Genomic DNA, 19,450 nt, shown 5'->3' on the forward strand with positions numbered 1-19,450 from the left:
CATCACCTTTTCAATCAGTTTACGTTGGAAATGTTTTCTATTGTGTAGCAGAGAATAAAGTTTACTATGCTGACGGTTCATTTTAAAGTGAAAATGGTTGTTCTGTGACCAAATGTCACTGTCATTGAAAGTGAGCTTTTGGATCTGGTTGTTTAGAGGATCCACATAATTATTACTTCAGAACACCTTCAGTTCTATAATATTTTCAGTGGATTGTACAGCCTGGATGTACATGTCGACTGAATGACAGGACATTTTTATAACATAAATCTCCCAAACCCATGCATCTCTCTTTGTCTCTGTGTTGGTGGTTCTCGGCTGATGCTGGATTGTAGCTCTGGTATTTCTCACCCTGTTGAGAGGCAGAGGTAGAGGACGAGAAGAAGAAGAAGAAAGACTGAGAGGATCCCGTTAGTGCCTGGGAACCCGAGGGATCCTAGAGAGACAGAGAGGACAGGGAGAAACCGTCGGAATGATAACGCTGTGAGGTGCAGTGCTCAGGGAAAGCTACATCAGGTTGTTTTTGCCCTTCTCTGTGTCCTGGAAGCATCCTGAGCAGGATCTGGTCTGGTCTGAGGGGACTGACTCTGCAGCACCATGGTAGCCTCTAGTGACAAGGTAAGAGGGGACGGCTGGGGTTTGACAGAGAGCAGGCAGGTTGGGCCGTTTTATGTTCTTGGGTGTTTAAAAGGTGTCATTTTAAATGTTTCATTCAAATGGAAGTGATTATTTTCTTTTGTAGAACAGGCCGGCAACTAAAGCAATGTCCAACTGTGAGTAAGTGTAAGCAGCGGTACAAACACATGGTGTTAACCGAGTATAGGGAAAAACACATGACCATGTTTATGTTCGTGTGAAAAGGGGAAAAAAAACACAGGAAGTAAATGTTAAATGGAGAAGAGGTAGGATTAACTAAACGTGAGGCTTCTTCCTACTCCGTTTTGAACATGTAAATATTGTTCTCCTTTTTTCTTCATTTTTGTATTATATGTTCATTATAAATCATTACTTTATTCAATGTGAAAATGAATGAATGCATGTTTTTTTTTGTGGACCAGACTGAGCGTAGCCGCAGTAGCATAGGTTTGTCACCTACCGACTGAAGAAACTAGCCGGGTTAACTCTTGAATAAAGAGTAGATAAATGTTAAGCTTGAATATCCGTTGGTCAACGTTTGAAGGGTTTTTGATTTTATATTTATATTTTGTTATTACTTACCCGTCAGCTTCCACCTGTGTAAGAATATTAATATTGGCCTGCACAGACGTTTCACCCACGTATAAAATATTTATCACCCTTAAAACATTTGGTCTTAAAATTGTCTTATAAAGTTTTAAAGATAATTTTCTGCTGCTCACTGTTTCTTCATTAAAACAAAGGAACTGGGAAATGTTAGAAAATCCATTATTATTGCATTTGATTTTGCTACTCCAGAGAAGACAAACATGATTTTAATTCATTTAATTTGTGTCATCTGGTTCCTTTGTACTTTTTTTTATTTTTTTATTTTTTTTTACATTTACAAATGAGTATATGTGTGAACTAAAATAGACTAAAAAAGCTTTGCTCTTCATCTGAATTAGTCCGCGAGAACCCACGAAATATGTAGAATATGACAGATTGCAGCAGATGAAGGAAGTTTCTCACCTCAGTTCCCCAGGGGTCCTACAGGTCATTTTTACCACAGCATACCTTCTCTACTGATACTGTTACAGCAGATCTTTTAGATTTGTGCCCAAATTAACCTGAAGTGTGTGTTTATTTAGAGGATATCATACCCTCACCTGGGCCTGACAGAGCTTCGGCTTGTGTTCTTATTAAATGTTGTTGGGTGTTGGCTTTTCTTTATCTCAGGTCTGTATTTCACAAATAATTAGTTATTTACTCACTAAGAAATGAAATTTCATTAAATTACACTTTTAAACAAACAAATCAAGAGTTGTTTTTAAATTTATAAACAAACAAACAACCCCAATTTAAGATTTGACATAGAACAAATGTTCAATGGTTATGTTCAACTCTGTCCCCTTCAGCACTCAGTTTATTGATCTCATGTCTACGCTTATTCATGCAGCTTCTGTGGTTAAATGTGTAGGTTTTCCCTCCGTTATTGGTGTTCAGGCTCACAGTGAAACCTCAGGAATGTGAGATGAGCCTGAGAAGAGCTCAGTGGTTTTAATCGCGACAAAGGAACCTCTCAGTTTGTTTAATTCTCACCCAAATGCCAGTAATGCCACAGGGCGACCAGAGTCTTTTAAAATGAAGAAATGCTTTTTGGACACCACTCTGACCCTCTCTGATGCCATACGGTCTGCTCTGAGATCCATCAGTAGAGGTCATTTTTTGTTGCACAGAACACTTCAGTGTTCATCTTCCTCCTAGGAGTTTGAAAGCTGACAGAAAACATGGAAAGTTTCAGTAAAAGTGTCCCAGACTGTGAATCTTATGAGACGTTAATGGGACAAAAAAGACTTCCTAACTTTATACCGTGTGTAATTTTTTTCTGTTTTGACTCCAAAGGAACATTGTCATGAGTCTGAGATCATTTTTGTTTAGTTTGTTTTACCTTAATCTTAGTGGTTATGGTTTTATATGACTAGCCCCTAAATCTTAGTCATATGGTCAGTATTATGTATTTTTAATGTTTACTGTTACATGTCTGACTTTTATGCAGTAGTTCATTTAGTCCAAGATCGTTTTCCTTTACAGCAGGAGATGATAAACTGTGAAAAGTTTATCATCTCCTGCTGAAAAAGGTGCATAAAAAGTTGATTTTCAGTCCATGTCGTTCTACCCAGTGTATACCACTAGTGTGTGTTATTATGACACAGTGACATAATTGATTTAGTGCAGTTCAAGAGGTGGGAGAGCACTGACAATATAAAACACGTGGCAATATGTAAACAACCCCAAAAGAAATCTAAATGCTGGGTACTGATGTTTACATAGAGAGACAAAGATCACAAATAGATGATCAAACACCATCTTCAGTTATAGGTTCTTCTGTTCTCTCTCACCTAAAGAAGCTTTATTCCTGTACACTTACTGACACAGCAGCTGTTATTACCTTAATTCTGGAGTTCATGATATGCTGGAGCTGATTTGCACTGATTTGGGATTTCTTCTTTTCCCTGCAGGCGTCGCTCCTCTCAGGGCTGCTTGTGTTCATGCTGTGTGTCGTCTCTTCTCTATGCCAGGAGGAATATTCTGGATACCACTCAGGTCAGAGCTGCCTGATACAAACAGGACTCACACATTTAGATAAGCTGTCTCATAGGCAGCTAGCGATCCCTGTTTTACAGACACTAGTCTGAGGAACAGCACATGCAGATGAATGAGTGGAGAAATGTGGAACTGTCGAACAGCAAACATCAAAAATATTCTGACATGTTTTAGTTACTTTCTAACTTAATCTGCTTGAATAAAGAAATAAAAGGTTTTGACATGATCTAAAATTTCAAATAAGCATCTACAAGCACAAATGATGCATATTAAAAAGTGTTCTTCCTGAAAGCCGTCACTTCTCTCAGTTGGAAGTCATCATTTGAATTTGTCTTTTTCTGTCTGTGGAGGCAGCATTGTTATTTGAAGGTCACTTCTTCCAAACTTAGGGCTCGTCCGGGATTTGAACCCGGGACCTCTCGCACCCGAAGCGAGAATCATACCCCTAGACCAACGAGCCATGTAAAGTTTTCAGGAGCCCACAGATTCAGCTCTCATCATGTTTCTTTACACATCTGTTCAGGTGAGGACCGCACCTATGAGGAGTCGTCTGCTGTCGACCACTACAACCTAGCCTCTCCTCAACCAGGTGAGCCCGGCATGCCTCACTGTCCTGACTGATGGACTGGTTGCAAGTGAAGCAGAAAGCACACCTTGACTGTTTCAATTAGTGATTCAAAGTGAAAACTAGAATCACTACTTCAAAAGCTCCAAATAAATGCTGGAACAATGTTTCCTCAGAGTATCCACCTGAGCCGACTCCCAGCTACGATGAGGGGGAGTATGATCCGTACGGTCCTGCTCCCACCCAGGTCACCATGATCACTGAGGACGCCTTCCCCTACGCCACCACCACTGAGTCCCACTACGCCAAGGAGGACAAAGAGACCATGCAGGTTAGACAACTGAGGGCTGACAAGAAGCAATTTCATTCTCACCACAAGGTCCATCTAGAAGCAGCTCTGGAGCATCATGAGAATGAGGCCTAGTTGTGATGAAAGAGTAGACATTTGATTTCTATTTTGGTTTTCGCAAAGGGAGTAAAAATTAATATTTCAATTACTGCAATACTAAAACAAACAAAGAAACCAAACTCCAAGACCATGTGCTTTTATAGATCCAGGCAAAATTTGTTATATAATATTTGATATATAAAATTATTTTATAAAATAAAAATACTGGCAAATGGAAAGAAAGTATCTATCTATCTATCTATCTATCTATCTATCTATCTATCTATCTATCTATCTATCTATCTATCTATCTATCTATCTATCTATCTATCTATCTATCTATCTATCTATCTATCTATCTATCTATCTAAACTACATTATGTTGGTCAATGTTATTGTCCACTGATGTCATTTCTGCCACAAGAGGTCGCCATTCATATGGTCAACACCATATGTCTATGGTCAACACAATAAGGACTACAGTATTTGAAGGTGGAAAATTCATATTCAATTCAATTCAATTCAGTTGAGCAGAACCCAGCTCATATGGAGGGACCCATCTGCCGAAGGCCAGCCGGGTAGAAACAGAGAAGATAGAGAGAAAAGAAGAGCAGGAGAAACAAGATAAACAAACTTCTGTCATAGATACATACATCAAGCGGAAGGAAACATGTAGGGTCTAGTAATATAACACATAGCTGATGATCTGTGACAGTTTGTGAGTATAACAGGAATCTTGGGCAGGTTTGTGAATTGTTCATATAAGAGCAGACATGCTTTAAAGCAATGTTACAGCTTTGCTTCAGTTGGTTGAAATTGTATTTTTATGTATATTATGCACTTGATAATGTTGTGTTGTAGCTGCCCTACGACACCTCAGAGGAGTCGGGGATTGACGCGGCACTCGGGGAGGAGAGGCCGACGGAGTGCGACTGTGAACCCGGTGAGCCTGGATTCGCTGGCTTCGCAGGACCAAAGGTTACTGACTCTTTATGTCACATAGTTGTGTGATTGTGAGCTGCTGCCAGGTAAAAGCACATGAAACTGTCCCTTATTGGCTTCTAAAAGCATCAGACTGCATGACCTGATAGAGGTGCTGTTGCTTTCTTTCATCCCAGGTGATTTTAAGAAATTGTCCTTTGCAAATATATATTACTGTATTTCTGATCACTGAGGGAATTTTGTATTGAGTCCTGTCCCCATAAGTTTATTTTTAATATTATATATAAATGTTTGTTGTTTTAACTGCATTATATTATATTGTCATGATTGTTGAACACTACAGTCATTGTGGTTTTCATCATAATCTGTTCATATTGTTTGAAAAAGACGCTTGAGGACTTCAGGTTCTTCTTTTTCTTTTTTTCAGGGATCCAGGGGCCTGCAGGGTAAAACCGGAGGCCCAGGAACACAAGGCAGAGAGGTAAAAGTTTGAATCAGAATTACAATATTATCGTTTATGCAAATGAAAAGGCAACTGCATGTCGACCTCAATTTGCATTTTAATTAGTAATTTTATCTCTGTGCTTTGTATTTTAGGGATATAAAGGAACCAAAGGGGTTCAGGGAAGAGGAGGAGATGCCGGACCAGTCGTGAGTAAATCAAGTTATAGTGCTGACACACTTCTTACTGCCAGGTATGGCAGTGTGTGTAAGTCTACAGTAAACTTCTGATAAATGAAAACTGAAAGTGAAGGTAGAAAGAATAACCCTGGAAATTAATGAAAGGGGATGAAGTAAAAGTAAAAGCAAGAAGAAATGTGAAAACGTTTTATGGTTTGAATGATGACTGTGGTTTGGGCAGTACAGTAAAATAAGATGAAAACTAGATCTGAACCCTGTGACAAAATAGTAGCAGTTTATTCACTTTGTTTTTCAACTAAATGTAAATACAGTTATTCATTTTATTTGACAATACAATTTTTGGACCTTTTTTGTTTAGTTCTGACCTTTGATCTTCGCTTGCAGGGTGATGTAGGTGCTGAAGGTGAAGAAGGAGCTTCTGGGTTCTCTGGGGCCATGGTGAGTTAATCAGGCAACATTTGAATCTTTTTCAGAGTATTTTTGAAACCGTTTTAAACTAACAAATGTGTTAACTGCATCTGACAGGGAGAACCAGGACTTATCGGAGCCTCAGGTGACCGTGGAGAGCTGGGTTTGAAGGTAGGCACACATTCACATGTGTTAAATGCGTGTCAAATCATCTGAGTGAGCACTCTAGTGAGTTCTGGACACTATTTACTATCTTTTTGTTCAACCTTTGAGCTCCTGTGGAAGTTTAGCAGATGTGTTTATTGGCACCAAGTTTCTTCAGGTGACCAGGCAACACACATCTTCTTCACTTTGCTGATTGTTTTCATTGATTTAGTACACGCCCTGTCCTGATGTTAACTGTGTGATCATACTGGCATCTAGTTCTTGATGGGACGACAAAAACTTCCTTTAAGTTTAAACGTTTAACCACCCAACCCCCAAGTTAAACCACAACTCAAACCAAAAAAGGCTCATCAAACATCCCATCATACACCTTTAGCATCACTATAGTGTCCATAAAACGTTCCTTTGGTGTCTTCACTTTTTTGTCTTTGTAGTGTGTGCCAGATTTTAATTGTGGTTCTTTGTTTTGAACGTCTTTGCTGAATGGTCCCTGTAAAATATCCTCACAACTGTTCTTCCCACAAAACTTTGTTCGCTGAAAGAAAGAAGTCAATTTAGCAGATTATTGTTCATTTTGAGCCTTATGTAACAGATAAATGTAGACATCTATTGTAATCGAAGCAGCTCTTTGTGAAACTGGTCTTGCTGCGATAAACCTGTAGGTTACGCTTTAATAAATGTGGCGTCTCTTCCTGTCGGCAGGGTGACATCGGTATGGAGGGACCCCGTGGAGGTGTCGGAGCTCCTGGTGAGACTGTAAGGAAACACAGCCACCTCTCAGCATGTCTGTGGTGGAACGCTTTACTGAAATGTGTCTTTTACTGCACTGAATAAGCACAAACTGTTAGAGTTACTCCTCCGCCAGAGAAAATCCAACAGTAGTAGGTCCCATTGTTAATGCCACCCTCACACATACTTCACGCTATTCACTTCAGTTTTCTGTTTAGTAGTAGAGACAGAACTTAAGATGTCTGACCAATAGAAGATCTAAAGGAATTAATGTAGATAAGATTGTGAATGAATTAACTAACAAGTAAAAGGTTGAGGTTTGTTATTGAAAAAGTAAACTGCAAAGCTCTGATCTTACTTGAACCAAAATTAAGTAAATCTTAAAATAAGAACAGGCAGCTATCCTGAGAAATTTAAAAGCGAGAGGATTATTGCAACCATGCTCCACTTCTCATTGAGTAGCTGTGTACAGGACAGGTGCACTGGAAGGAAAGGAGGATGTTAGGATGACGCCACCTGTCAGCATGTGCGAACCGGATAGTCTTTAGCTGGTGTTGTTATCACTGGAAATCCCCTAGAGTTTAGGTGGTTTAGGGGGCATGTTACCTCATGTCATTAACAACTAAATGGAGTGGTGTTGCAAATAAAAAAAGTCTGGCTGTGACTTTGGGGATTTACCAGCCCACAGTCAACCAAACCGTCTGACCTTAAATATAAACAACCTTATTTAATGTTCATCGCCTTATTTCATGGCCTTGGCTCAAGCACCAACAGAACCATTATACCATTATATAACCATAACCATAATAAAATATTATATGAAATGTTATATAGTACATATTATGCTAATATATGCAGACAATTAATGCTTTTTATGTCATGTTGGGCATTTTTACTTCCATCTTTTATTCATTATTACTCCTCTGGAGTCCATGTATTTTGTTTTTATTATTTACGTCCATCTTTTCTTCATTCCAGGGTCCTCGTGGTGATGCAGGTCCCACAGGACCAAAAGGGGGCAAAGGTATCAAGGTAAAGGAGTGACCCTGTTTAAATGGGTTGTATCATTGTTGGACCTTTTCATATTTACACAAAAACAAAACAGTATTTATCATATGTCTCTGTCAGCCATACAACACCAGATGTGTTTAATATGCATCTTGGTTTTATTAACTTATTTTATGCCCTCTTACGTATGTTTTATTTTCAGGGGTCCGCTGGTGACGAAGGAAAAGAGGGTCCTCAGGGCCGAGAGGGACAGAAGGTATAGAAATCAAACATCTACTGCACACAGTTGATTTTATCTCTTAACCTGATAATGAATACTTCCAAAGTCTGTATATTCCTCTGTGTTCGGGGGGAAAACTTTATATCTGTCGCTTCATTTCCTCCTACTGACCAGCAGAGGTTGATAGTCCCTAAACTGTCTCTGATGATCTGTCTCTTCCCACAGGGTCAGATAGGAGCACCTGGGTTTCCAGGTGACGTCGGAGAGAGAGGCTACACTGTAAGCTACCTCATCAGTCCTTATCCTATCATTCTTTCATCATTCACATACTGCACATTTAATCAAATGCAAAGATTAATATAATTAATATACAGTGATTAATATAAAGGCAGACTCACAACAAGGGATATTGTGAGCACAGAATATATTTATTTATTTTTGGATGTGCCTTGGTTAGGGCTTGTCCGTTAATGTACAGTGGTGACATCTGTTTCTTGCTTTTTTTTTTCTCTCAACATTTCTGCTCTGTGCCCCACAAGTTTAACTGAACCTAGAGCTGGTGAATAAACTGCTATTGATGAAATGACAAGTTCCTTCATTTTTGTGTTTTTTATAATCTATTTTCTTGTGCTCCTCAGGGTTACCCCGGTCAACCAGGAGGGACTGGGCCAAGTGGACCAAAGGTACAGACTCACAGAAAATTCCCTTAATGCTTTTTCATTTTGTTTCATTTTTTTTTTTTTTTTTTTTGTCAGTCAACCCGTTTGTCCTGTTGTTGTAAAGGCGGTGTCACAGGAACCCCATTCACCCCCCATATACTTGGACTCAAGGATGAAGTGATTAGATTTTAGACTTGAAAGGTTACTTTGACCATAACTGTGCTAATTAAGAGCTCAACTGCTGAAGAAAATACCTTTTATTCATTTCTTTTGAAGTGGTCATTGCAAATACATTATGAGTCTGGAAAGATATGGATCAAAGTGAAATTTGGTGTGTTGTGTCACGAGGCTGAGACATGCCTCAAAATTGTAGTCCTGAAGGAAAGATCTTGTATGTGGTTGTAGAGATGGTGCATTTGTGGTGGTAAAGTGGAGTTTTGGTTTCCAGATGACCTACAAAGTTCATACGGGACGCCAGGGAAATGTTGAGGAAACTAGTGACCTGGTAGCCCTCTAAATTCCTAAGTGGATTATCACTGTCTTTATCCAGCAGAAGCTAGATAAAGCTTAGCTGAACTTGTGAATTAGCAATAAAAAACAAAACAAAATGAAATCAAATAATATGACTCACAGTGTAAAACAAAACAATGAGTCTGGAATCAGAATTAGAATACATTTATTTACATGTTGACACTGAGAGTCAGAAGATTCAGAATAAAACATTATCACAGTAAATATAAGTCACTTGCTGCAAAGCTATTGATCAATATGCAACATAGAACCTTTTTTGGTTTTTACCACATTGAGAAGGTTACAAAAATGTGGAAAAATGGAGGAGGGCAGACCAGTTTATTCGGTAAGGAGGTTTTTGTCAGGATGTGGTTAATTTAGCTTAGCATAAAGACTGGAATGAACATCGAACAGCTGACTTTAGTCTTTCTAAAGATAGCAAAATACACCTTACTCGCTAATTGTTATCTCATTCATCCAGTCCATGAAGGAACAGGAAACTTAAATAAACTATTATGTATTCTGGAACAACACATCTGTCCAGTGTCTGGAACTGGCGTCACCTCTGGGATGACAAAAGTGGTGAATTCTCTCTTCTCCTTTAATGTTGAATCTTATTTCGGACCTTAACATTTTAACAATGTCAAAATCCATTTACTGGATGTTCATCTATAGTCTTGATTTATTTTAAATGTTTTTTTTGTTTGTTTGTTTTTTGTTAAATAAATGTATTTGTTGTCTTGACATAACAAACAACAACAGCATGTTACGTCAGGTGATCATGCCACTAAACAAATCACAAGGACAAGTCATCTTTGCATGTGTCTCATCTGACCTTCTGTACAGACATTTAGAAACAGGACATTTGTTTAATCTTGTTATCAGGGTGAAAAATTTAAATTTAGTGAGTCAGTGTGGTATTTCACTTTCGGCAGGTACAAACCCTGTAAAATGATTTTTTTTTTTTTTTTGCTGAAAGAAAGAATGGAAAATTTCTACTTCTCATTTCTGAATCTTGTGTATCTTACACATTTTGAAATGACTGTTTTCACAGTCTTGAGGGACTTTAATCTCTTATCTCATAATACAGACTTGTTTGTCTTAACACTACAGTTCACGTTAGAAAATTTCCAAAAATGCTTTCCCAGTTGATAAAAGAAAAAGAAAGTAAGACGTCACACGGAATGATGTAGAAACAGGAACTAGCTACAAGTCACACATTGTAGAGTCATAATCTTTTGTCACTCCCTAAAGCACATGGACTAGTTTCTGAAATTTCCCAGTGTCCTCTGATACCTTAAGCTCTGTACAAATAAAGAAAAATACACTTTCAAAAATCAATTTTCTACCAATCTGACTTTGACTTAAACTTAGCATTTTACAGTAGTCTGTCCTTTTAACCATTGAACTTACTGAACAGTAAATAAATCTAAGTATGAATGTACAAATGAAAGGATTTAATCCGAGTACACTAGTGTGATTCTGCCTTAAATAACCTATCAGTATGTGGGTACTTGTTTATGTGGTCATGTTGATGTAGAAGGAGCAGCATGTGATTAAGTCAAGTATTTCCTCATTCACTGATGTCTTCATTTACCTTTATTGCCAGAGATTATGGTGCATATTGAAACTTCCAGGGCTGGAGTTATAATGTGAATTTTGTGCAGGTTTAACTAATGTCAGGGCTGAGATCAACAAATAATAATATATTTTAGATTGGAGAAAATCGTCCTCAGTTTTGAGAATATGAGAGATAGTACACAGGTTTACAGTTGATTTTGTTGAGCTGGCTTTAATACTGGATCACTGTGTCTTTTATAGGTTAGAGTAGTTATTTTTACTCTAATCTAACCTTTTTACAAAGGTACATAACTAAGCTAAGCTAAGACCAAAATAAATCTGCAGACAAAGGCCAGTGTAGGCAGATGTAGGGAGCTGAGCCTTGACCGAGTGTTTTGGTCAAAGTAGAAACATTTTCATATATGGCAGCATTTTGTGATTCATTTCAACTTTTGCCATCCAACCTTAATAAAGCCATACTCTTATAACCTGTGTTGCATTTTCAGTGGGCCTATATCCTCCTTGTTCTTCTCTTTCTGTCAGGGAACTCGAGGTCAAGATGGCCTTCCAGGAAGTGATGGTGACCCTGGAGAAGATGTGAGTGGATTATCTTTAGAGTGATGAATCTCTGCACACCGCTCAGTCATCTATACATCTTTTATTGTGCTTTTTGCCTCATCAGGGTCCTATAGGAGTGCCGGGGTTGATGGGAGAGCCCGGACCATTTGGTACCAAGGTAATAATAGATCCTCAAAAACTGCACTAATCCATGAGCCACTGCTGTTAAATAGATGAAAAACAAAGGGCTGCACATCCAGAAATCTTCTTTCCTACTTGTAACAATAAAACACTGCACAGTGGCTGCTGAAATTATCTTAATTCCAAAATTGTTCAAAATCCTGTGTTAATCCAATCAGTTTTATGAAACCACAACTTTTAACTTATTGTTAGCTGCATAGATCTTGTCCTGGATAATGCTGAATGTTTGTTTTGTTGGACAGCTTAGTTTCTAATTGATTGATTGTACAATCATTTTACTGATTACACAGTGATTCTACTTATATTATCTTCATTTCAGTTTTGAATTTCTGAGTCACATTGAGTCTAGAAAATACCAGGATTGCAGGACCTGATAAAACCAAATCTAAGTAAAGAGTTTCTGTCTGTGAATTCTCCCTTTACACAGCAGAAATGTGTCTAGATTACAACATCTACATTATTTATATTCAGAAATGTTATGATACAGCTGAAGAAGTATCATAATGTGTTAAAATACAGTCAAATACACACTCACAATCAAGACATTTGATAATACAGTACAATTTACACTATCTTCTATTCTTCTTCTGCAGGGCAATAAAGGGGATCGTGGTGTCCGGGGACCTCGAGGCAGAGTGGGCTTTGTGGTGAGTGAGCAGAATTGGGAGCATCCATTCGATGTTCACATAAACTCAGCTGTATGTCATGTTTTAAGTCTAAAAACCTATGACACATTGTGTAATAGTTCCTAGTGACATATCTATATCATCTTGTGCTGATTATATAATTTAACAAAAGGCCAACATGTTTTGGAGTTTGACCCAGGCTATGGCTTTAATCATGATCCTCTTGTTGCTTTGGTTTTGATAACTCTGCTCTTTAAACCAGTCAGAGGGTGCTTTAAATACATGTTATTCTAGATCTGTGGGAAGTCCTGACATTTGTATTAGTCATTATCACAGGAAGTGAAACCAGTCTTTCTGTTTTCTCTTGAATCACCGTGGGAAGGCCCTACAACACATGTTGTGACACACATGCCCTCATGGGGGACGTATTTATGTCATTTAAGACACATTATTAAAAGAAGTTTCACATCTCTTCAGCTGTGACAACCAGTACTACAAAACAACTTGAGAAATTTTCCCTTTTGCTTAGCACCTTATTTTGACATGTGGTCACTCTCACTGACCTTTGAAACTAGAAAAGGGATTGTCCCTACGTGGAAAAGAAAAAACAAAAACAAATTGCCAGTTGTTGATCAGAAATACAACCAGAAGAGAAACAGAATATATTCTTTATCCATACTCAAGTCTAGGACACCTTCTTAGGCTTTTCTTTTAATTTACAGAGCGTATGAAAATGCAAAAGTTTAACAGAGTTAAAATCATAATTTTTTTTAAATGATAGGTAGATTATTAGGTCGATGGTCAGATAGATCTGAAATTAAGCATATATATACATGTGTGAAGATCAGATCAGGTCTACTATAGAACCATATGGCACACCAAAAGACACTTATGCATTGGAGGATATAAACTTGATAAATAAACGATCATACCAAAACCAATTTATATTTATTTGAAGTTTGACATTTATTGGCTTTAAGGGACTTGCCCAGAGGGGCTCAATCAGTAAGGCCTTCAACTTCCTTGAATGTTTATCTGTCTACAGTGCTTCGTTACATTCAGTGAAAGTGATCTTGTGTTTTTGTTTATATTTACAATTTGATATTATGTCAGTATTATCCCAACTTAGTAGATATTACATATTGTAAAGGGTTTGCAATAAGAAGAAGAAGGAAGAGATCAAATAATGGCTAACACAAAAAATACACAAATCACAAAATGAAATACTTTTCTGATTGTCCACAAGGGAGCTGCAGGAGAACAAGGAGATGCTGGTGTACCAGGAAAACTAGGACCAAAGGGCCTCCAGGGCCAAACGGTGTGTGGACACAACACTTCACACAATAACAACAACCATAGAACTTGCATCTTTTTATATTTAGGTTTAGTTCTGTCTTTTATTGCATATCAGTTGCCTTCAGGCTCTTATCACAGTATGAGTTGTGGAAAAGTAGGAATTCTTTTCACAGCTCTGAACACATCATAGCAGGGAATGACTAACAACAACAACACACAAACTGGTTTACAATGGATGTATTCACTTCTCACTTACTATACATGAATGCCTACAAACAAGCATACATACATATACTTGTTTAATCTGTTGCATTTGTTGTAGTTATTTCATCATTATTATTATTATTTATTTATTTTTTCCAAAAAAAAGCTGAAAAGCTTACTTGGTCTGCAAAACCTGGACTACATACCACCAATGTGATTACATATCATCACATACTGTAAATTAAGAAACACAACATGTCAAGTCACAGCTTATGTTTGGAAATTTGCAATACTATATAGAAAAATTATACAGTTCAATGTAAACCTTCAAAATGTACATTAGACTGTGTGTTTATTGTTTTTCCTCCAGGGGGCCAAAGGTGAGACAGGACCTGACGGTGAGAAGGTGAGTTCTTTAACAAAGACAGTAAATAAATTAGTGTGCTGACTAATATGCAACAGACACAACAGACGCCCACCATGAGTGAAACAGCTAACAGACAGTGGGTGCTTACCCAAAATGTGTCTTAGGGCTTTGAAGTATTGCACAAATTCACAGAGATGAATAAAAAGCACATCAAAAGCAGGTCTCGTCAAAGAGTAAGAAAATGAGAAAAATCCTGATTGAATGGCTTCAGACTGACAATCAAAGCCAGAGTGTGACTTACAAGGGAGCCATGGATGTTGTAAGCTTTACAAAAGATTTAACAAAGCTTTAAATTTTAAACATCAAGATTCTTTATTGTGATTATGAGAACATAAAATTTTACACACATACAAATCATGCAAAAATGAAACACTTGTGAAAAATGTAAAACATCCATGCCTCTTGAGTTCTCATTGTGTGTGGATTTGCTTTCTTGTCAGTGATTCTTAACAGGACTTGGCTGGACTATCCATCCTTTCTGCCACTTTAGTTAAGCAACCCATCTCTAATCTAACCTCCAGTGTACCACTTGTACTACAGATGCACATATTGTGTTGGCCATAAATACAAGATTTCAGAGAAGCACCACTGTTTCTACAGGCAGCAGTTGTTTATAGAATGTCTCGTGACCTATAGTTAGTGAAACACAGAAGGGACTTTCCCTCATCATCTGACAACTTCCTCTTTGTTTTTTTTGTTTTTTTGTTTTTCTTGCAGGGTGCAGCAGGGAAAAAAGGCGTTAAAGGGGACAAAGGACAAAAGGTATAACACTGGTGTTGTGAGACTGTCTCCCACGTATTTTCGTGTCATTTCATTTCCTCATTCCACGGCTGCTGGGATTCACTGTTAACTCCTTTGTTCCCTTTTGCCTTACAGGGAAGCGTAGGCGATCGGGGAGATAAAGGACAGGTGGTTTCTTTATTTAATTTTTTTTTTATCATGGCGTCATGGAAATGCGAACACCTGTGGTGCAACTGAAGAGATTCTGAACACATAGGGGCATGTTGAAACAGGAAAGAGACAAACACAAACCACTGACACAATGTTAGGAACACAATCTAAAAAGGTATAACAAGAACAGTAAAAGCCCAAAAATGTTTGAAACTGTTTAAACAGAAATATATGTATCAAGCATCTATAAACGTCATGAAATGAAGTGTAATTTTTGAAAATATATATCACGCATATCTTGCACATATAATAAAAATAAAAAACCCAGTGCAAATCATTTCTAACCAAGCTGCAGTTCGGTTGGAATACTACTACTACTACTACTACTACTACTACTAATAATAATAATTACTATGGTCAGACTTGCATCTTTACCTCATCCTCTCATCCATCTTTTTCATCAGCGTGGCCCAAAAGGCTCAGTTGGTCGTGACGGTGGCCCCGGCCCTAACGGACCGCCTGGCATCCCGGGGACCAGAGGAGAGCGTGGCCCCATCGGAGACCCGGGAGTCAAAGGACAAGCAGGACCCAAAGGGGTGCAAGGTCCAACCGTGAGTAACACTGCGAGGGTGCAGACCCTAAAGATGAATAAAGATGTTTAAAGTTAATTTTGACCATAAGAGGCTTTAATGAAATGTTATTTTTGCCATCTCAGTAAATCAACTGTAGCAGAGACACTTATTGAAATTTTTGATTGAAATGATTTCCAATTAATTTATTTTAATTTTTTCAAGTGACTAATCTAAATGCTAATGTAATACTTAAGTATTAAGTAACTAATCTAAAAACGTATTGATCGTATATAATATTAATAAAAAATAATAATTAGTTGGGTCTGAAAGGATATTTTTTAATGGTTTATTGATGGGGGATGTTCATCAGTAGGATTTTATGATTCAGTCGAGCCTTGAATAACTTGTTAATGAAGAGAAGATAAGAGTGTTCTGTGTCCTGCAGGGTCCTGGTCTTACTGATGAACAGGTCCTGCAGCTCTGCCGAGGGGTGGTCACAGCCCAGATCTCCCAGTACGCCTCCTCAATCCAAGCCAAGTGCTCCCAGGGATGTCCCACCAACAACCGTACCCTCATCGGGCCCCCAGGAGCCAAAGGACCACCGGGAGCACCAGGCAAAGCTGTAAGTCCCACTCTTGACTCACAACAGCAGTGGTGAAAACAACACCTGGCTCATTTCCCCATATCTGTGGATAGTAGTCTTCAGTGCATGATGATGACAATTTACACAAATTCTATTTATTTTTTTTCACATTTAAAATTTTAAATCAGCTTCTTCACAATCTTGTTTAGAAATCTGCATTTTAAGAGTAATTTAACACCATTTTCTTTTCATCTTTTAGGGTAAAGCAGGAAAAGCTGGAGCTAAAGGAGCGAGAGGCCTTCAAGGTGACAGAGGACTAGAGGGACAGAAAGGAGCGCAGGGTGATAGAGGTAAGATCAACTTTTCATATTACAACCATGTATTTATTCTGAGCATAAATCTTTTATCTTTCAATTAAATAATTACTTCATTTTTGTAATTTGTGTCTAAATGAACTAATTCCTGCATTTGAGATCCTAAATCATCTAAAACTCTAATTTTATCCATAATTAGTCTTAGATGAACAGGAATATTACAGTTTGACTTGGTTATTCGATGGATTTACATGAACATACTGCAGGTTTCTGGATTTTAAGAAACTGTAATTGAGGATATAAAGTATTTCTTTAACTGAAAAGCATGTCAAAAGATGATTTTGCAGGAGTACCTCAATTTTAGCTTTTCCTGGAATCTCTGTGTGTCTTTCTGAACAGGTCAGAAGGGACCTAAAGGCGTTGCAGGTGATCCAGGTAAAGGTCTGCCAGGACTTGATGGACCGCAAGGATTCAGAGGTAAAACACTATCTCACAGTTGAATTTACCAGGACATGTGTTTGACACCGTTCCTCCAGTCTGACACGGTTTCCTTGTAAATAAGGGACAATACTTTCTACTACTTATTCTACAGGCCTATAAATCTATGATTACCTCTTCCAGGTTTGCCAGGTCATCCAGCCGAACCTAAAGATGGCATGGAGGGACCCCGTGGACCTCGTGGCTTCCCTGGTCCAGTAGGTCAAACTGGTATGATCGGTGATGCAGGTGTGCCAGGATTTTGCGAGGTGCGGGACTGCAGCATTCATGCACCAGTGATGCGCAAAGAACAGGGTCTGGTGAAAAGACCCGGGAGTTCAAAAATCTGAGTTTCAAGGACCACCTTGAGATTATAGTTTGTGAGGATCACCTGGTGGCAACTTCACGGTTTGACTCAGTAATAACACAGGAGCTGGATTTTAATGGAGAAAAATCTTTTGTATACATTAATGCCAAAAACTGTGAGGAATAAGTCAGTGGACCAAGATTAGTACCATGGGGCACTCCACACAAAAATGTTGAACTGTGCAGCAATCATCCTTCCACCTGAACCAGACAAGGTAAACATCTAAACTTTAGAGAGTTTATACATAATAAATATCTAAACTGTTATTTTACACTACAATTTAGGGCAATGTGTTGTGCTTAATTAAAAACAGTAAATTATTCCTCACTGATATTCTTTTGGTTTTATTTGTTTTTTTTTTCTTTTCTGTTATCCAAGAAATAAATACTATGTAAATATTTTGTAAAGAATCTTTAATACATGTACTGTACTCTGAAATATGTTTCAGATAAACTAATGTTTTTTTAATCTGAGTCTTCACTTTGTCAGGCGTCACATTTTTAAGACTGGTTATGCTCGATTCTAATGAAAAATAATCACAAGAATTCTTGCCTCTCAGCAATTCAAATAAAAACGAAAAACAAAATGAATGTTGAGCTGATTATCAGGTTAGCAGTGAAATGTGTTAATCAAATAATTGTTTGTTTGTATTCTAAGGGCCCAGAGAGAGGACTTAATACTTAAAACTATTTGAAACATAAAGAAATGCAAGCAGGAAGCAGGTTTCCTTTCCCTTGAGAAAATAAACAAATAAAAGTTAAAGCTACATACATGTATGTATCAATAGGTGTTAAGTTGAGTTTTTTGGAAATTAAAACTATTTTTTTTGGTCCAACAACTTGCAAAACGCGTACTGATTAACATGCTGGTTGGTGTACACGCCAGCTTTCATGTGCTGAAAAATAACTATATCTGTGACATCCACATCTATATAAAAAAAAGTCTCAGGCTCACTTTAAAAATCCATCACAGTATCACTCCAGAGTTTTTATTATCTTTATAAAAAAGCACAAAAGGCACAAGAAAAGGAATTACAGAGATGTTTTGGCCTTAAAAGCACGTCACAGTATAAATTAGGTCATATCAACAAGCAATTCATGGTCTCAAAGGGCAAAACACAGCATATGGAAGAGGTAATGATTGGCTATACAATACAAGATCACTTTTCACATTTTTCTTTCACATCTTGGTAGGAATGTTGATGGTGCAAAATTTCAAAAATGTCCCTTTTGCATTGCTTATATTGCTGGTATTGATGTCACTGTAACATATAGTCAGATAATTCAGTTGGTAAAAATTGGAGGTAAGATTCCTTAATGTTATGCAATTGTACAGTAGGCTTCTTTTCAGTTAACGTTGCTTTTGATACATTATTGGTGGCTCTTGCACGCACTGAGGTTTAATTTTTATTTGGTTGCTATGTACGTAGAGTACCAACTACAGGCAGAAGAATGGATTGAAGATTGATAGTTTTGTATACCATTTTGTCCATTTAAATGTCGGTTTAAAAAGTTTAAAATGCCCAAGAAAGAATGATTGATTTTTCAGTCCAATCATAGCAAACAAAAGAAAAGCAGCAAATATTTGTTGACTAAAACGGCCAAAATTACCAGGTTAGGATAGGTTTTCTACATTGTTGATCAACTGTTTAATCTATTTGATTAATACAACTGATTACTTCCCAAAACACATGATGAGATGTTTAGTGTGCTCTCTGTTTTTTCAGTTTATAAGTAAGATACCAAAGGTTGAAAGGTTCAAGTGTTGAATGAAATATTGGCCTATTTATTAAAACAAGTTGTTGTTTCAGCTTCAGTGTGAAGGCTAAGCAAAAGTAGTTTAACATCATTTAGCAGCTTAAGTTAAACAAATATTACTTAGATGTCTGCACACTGGCTTTGAGTAGTGTTATTAGA

At 37.6% G+C, this 19,450-nt stretch overlaps 1 protein-coding gene and 1 non-coding gene across 2 annotated transcripts; one reads left to right on the plus strand and one right to left on the minus strand.

Annotated features, from left to right (window-relative positions):
- Positions 1-389: 389 nt before the first annotated feature.
- Positions 390-18,007, plus strand: zgc:113232 (uncharacterized protein LOC541546 homolog). Its single transcript, XM_047599344.1, has 26 exons — positions 390-618; positions 3,138-3,222; positions 3,746-3,811; positions 3,964-4,118; positions 5,037-5,153; positions 5,545-5,598; positions 5,715-5,768; positions 6,144-6,197; positions 6,285-6,338; positions 7,035-7,088; positions 8,040-8,093; positions 8,272-8,325; positions 8,515-8,568; positions 8,928-8,972; positions 11,562-11,615; positions 11,701-11,754; positions 12,371-12,424; positions 13,650-13,721; positions 14,274-14,309; positions 15,048-15,092; positions 15,207-15,239; positions 15,686-15,832; positions 16,239-16,415; positions 16,636-16,726; positions 17,090-17,167; positions 17,312-18,007. The coding sequence occupies exons 1-26, from the start codon at positions 598-600 to the stop codon at positions 17,515-17,517; spliced, it is 1,968 nt and encodes a 655-aa protein (XP_047455300.1). The 5' UTR covers positions 390-597; the 3' UTR covers positions 17,518-18,007.
- Positions 3,611-3,682, minus strand: trnap-cgg. Its single transcript has one exon. It is a non-coding gene; the product is annotated as a tRNA-Pro (tRNA).
- Positions 18,008-19,450: the final 1,443 nt, after the last annotated feature.

The sequence above is a fragment of the Mugil cephalus genome, chromosome 11 (assembly GCF_022458985.1).
Source record: "Mugil cephalus isolate CIBA_MC_2020 chromosome 11, CIBA_Mcephalus_1.1, whole genome shotgun sequence".
NCBI lineage: Eukaryota > Metazoa > Chordata > Actinopteri > Mugiliformes > Mugilidae > Mugil > Mugil cephalus.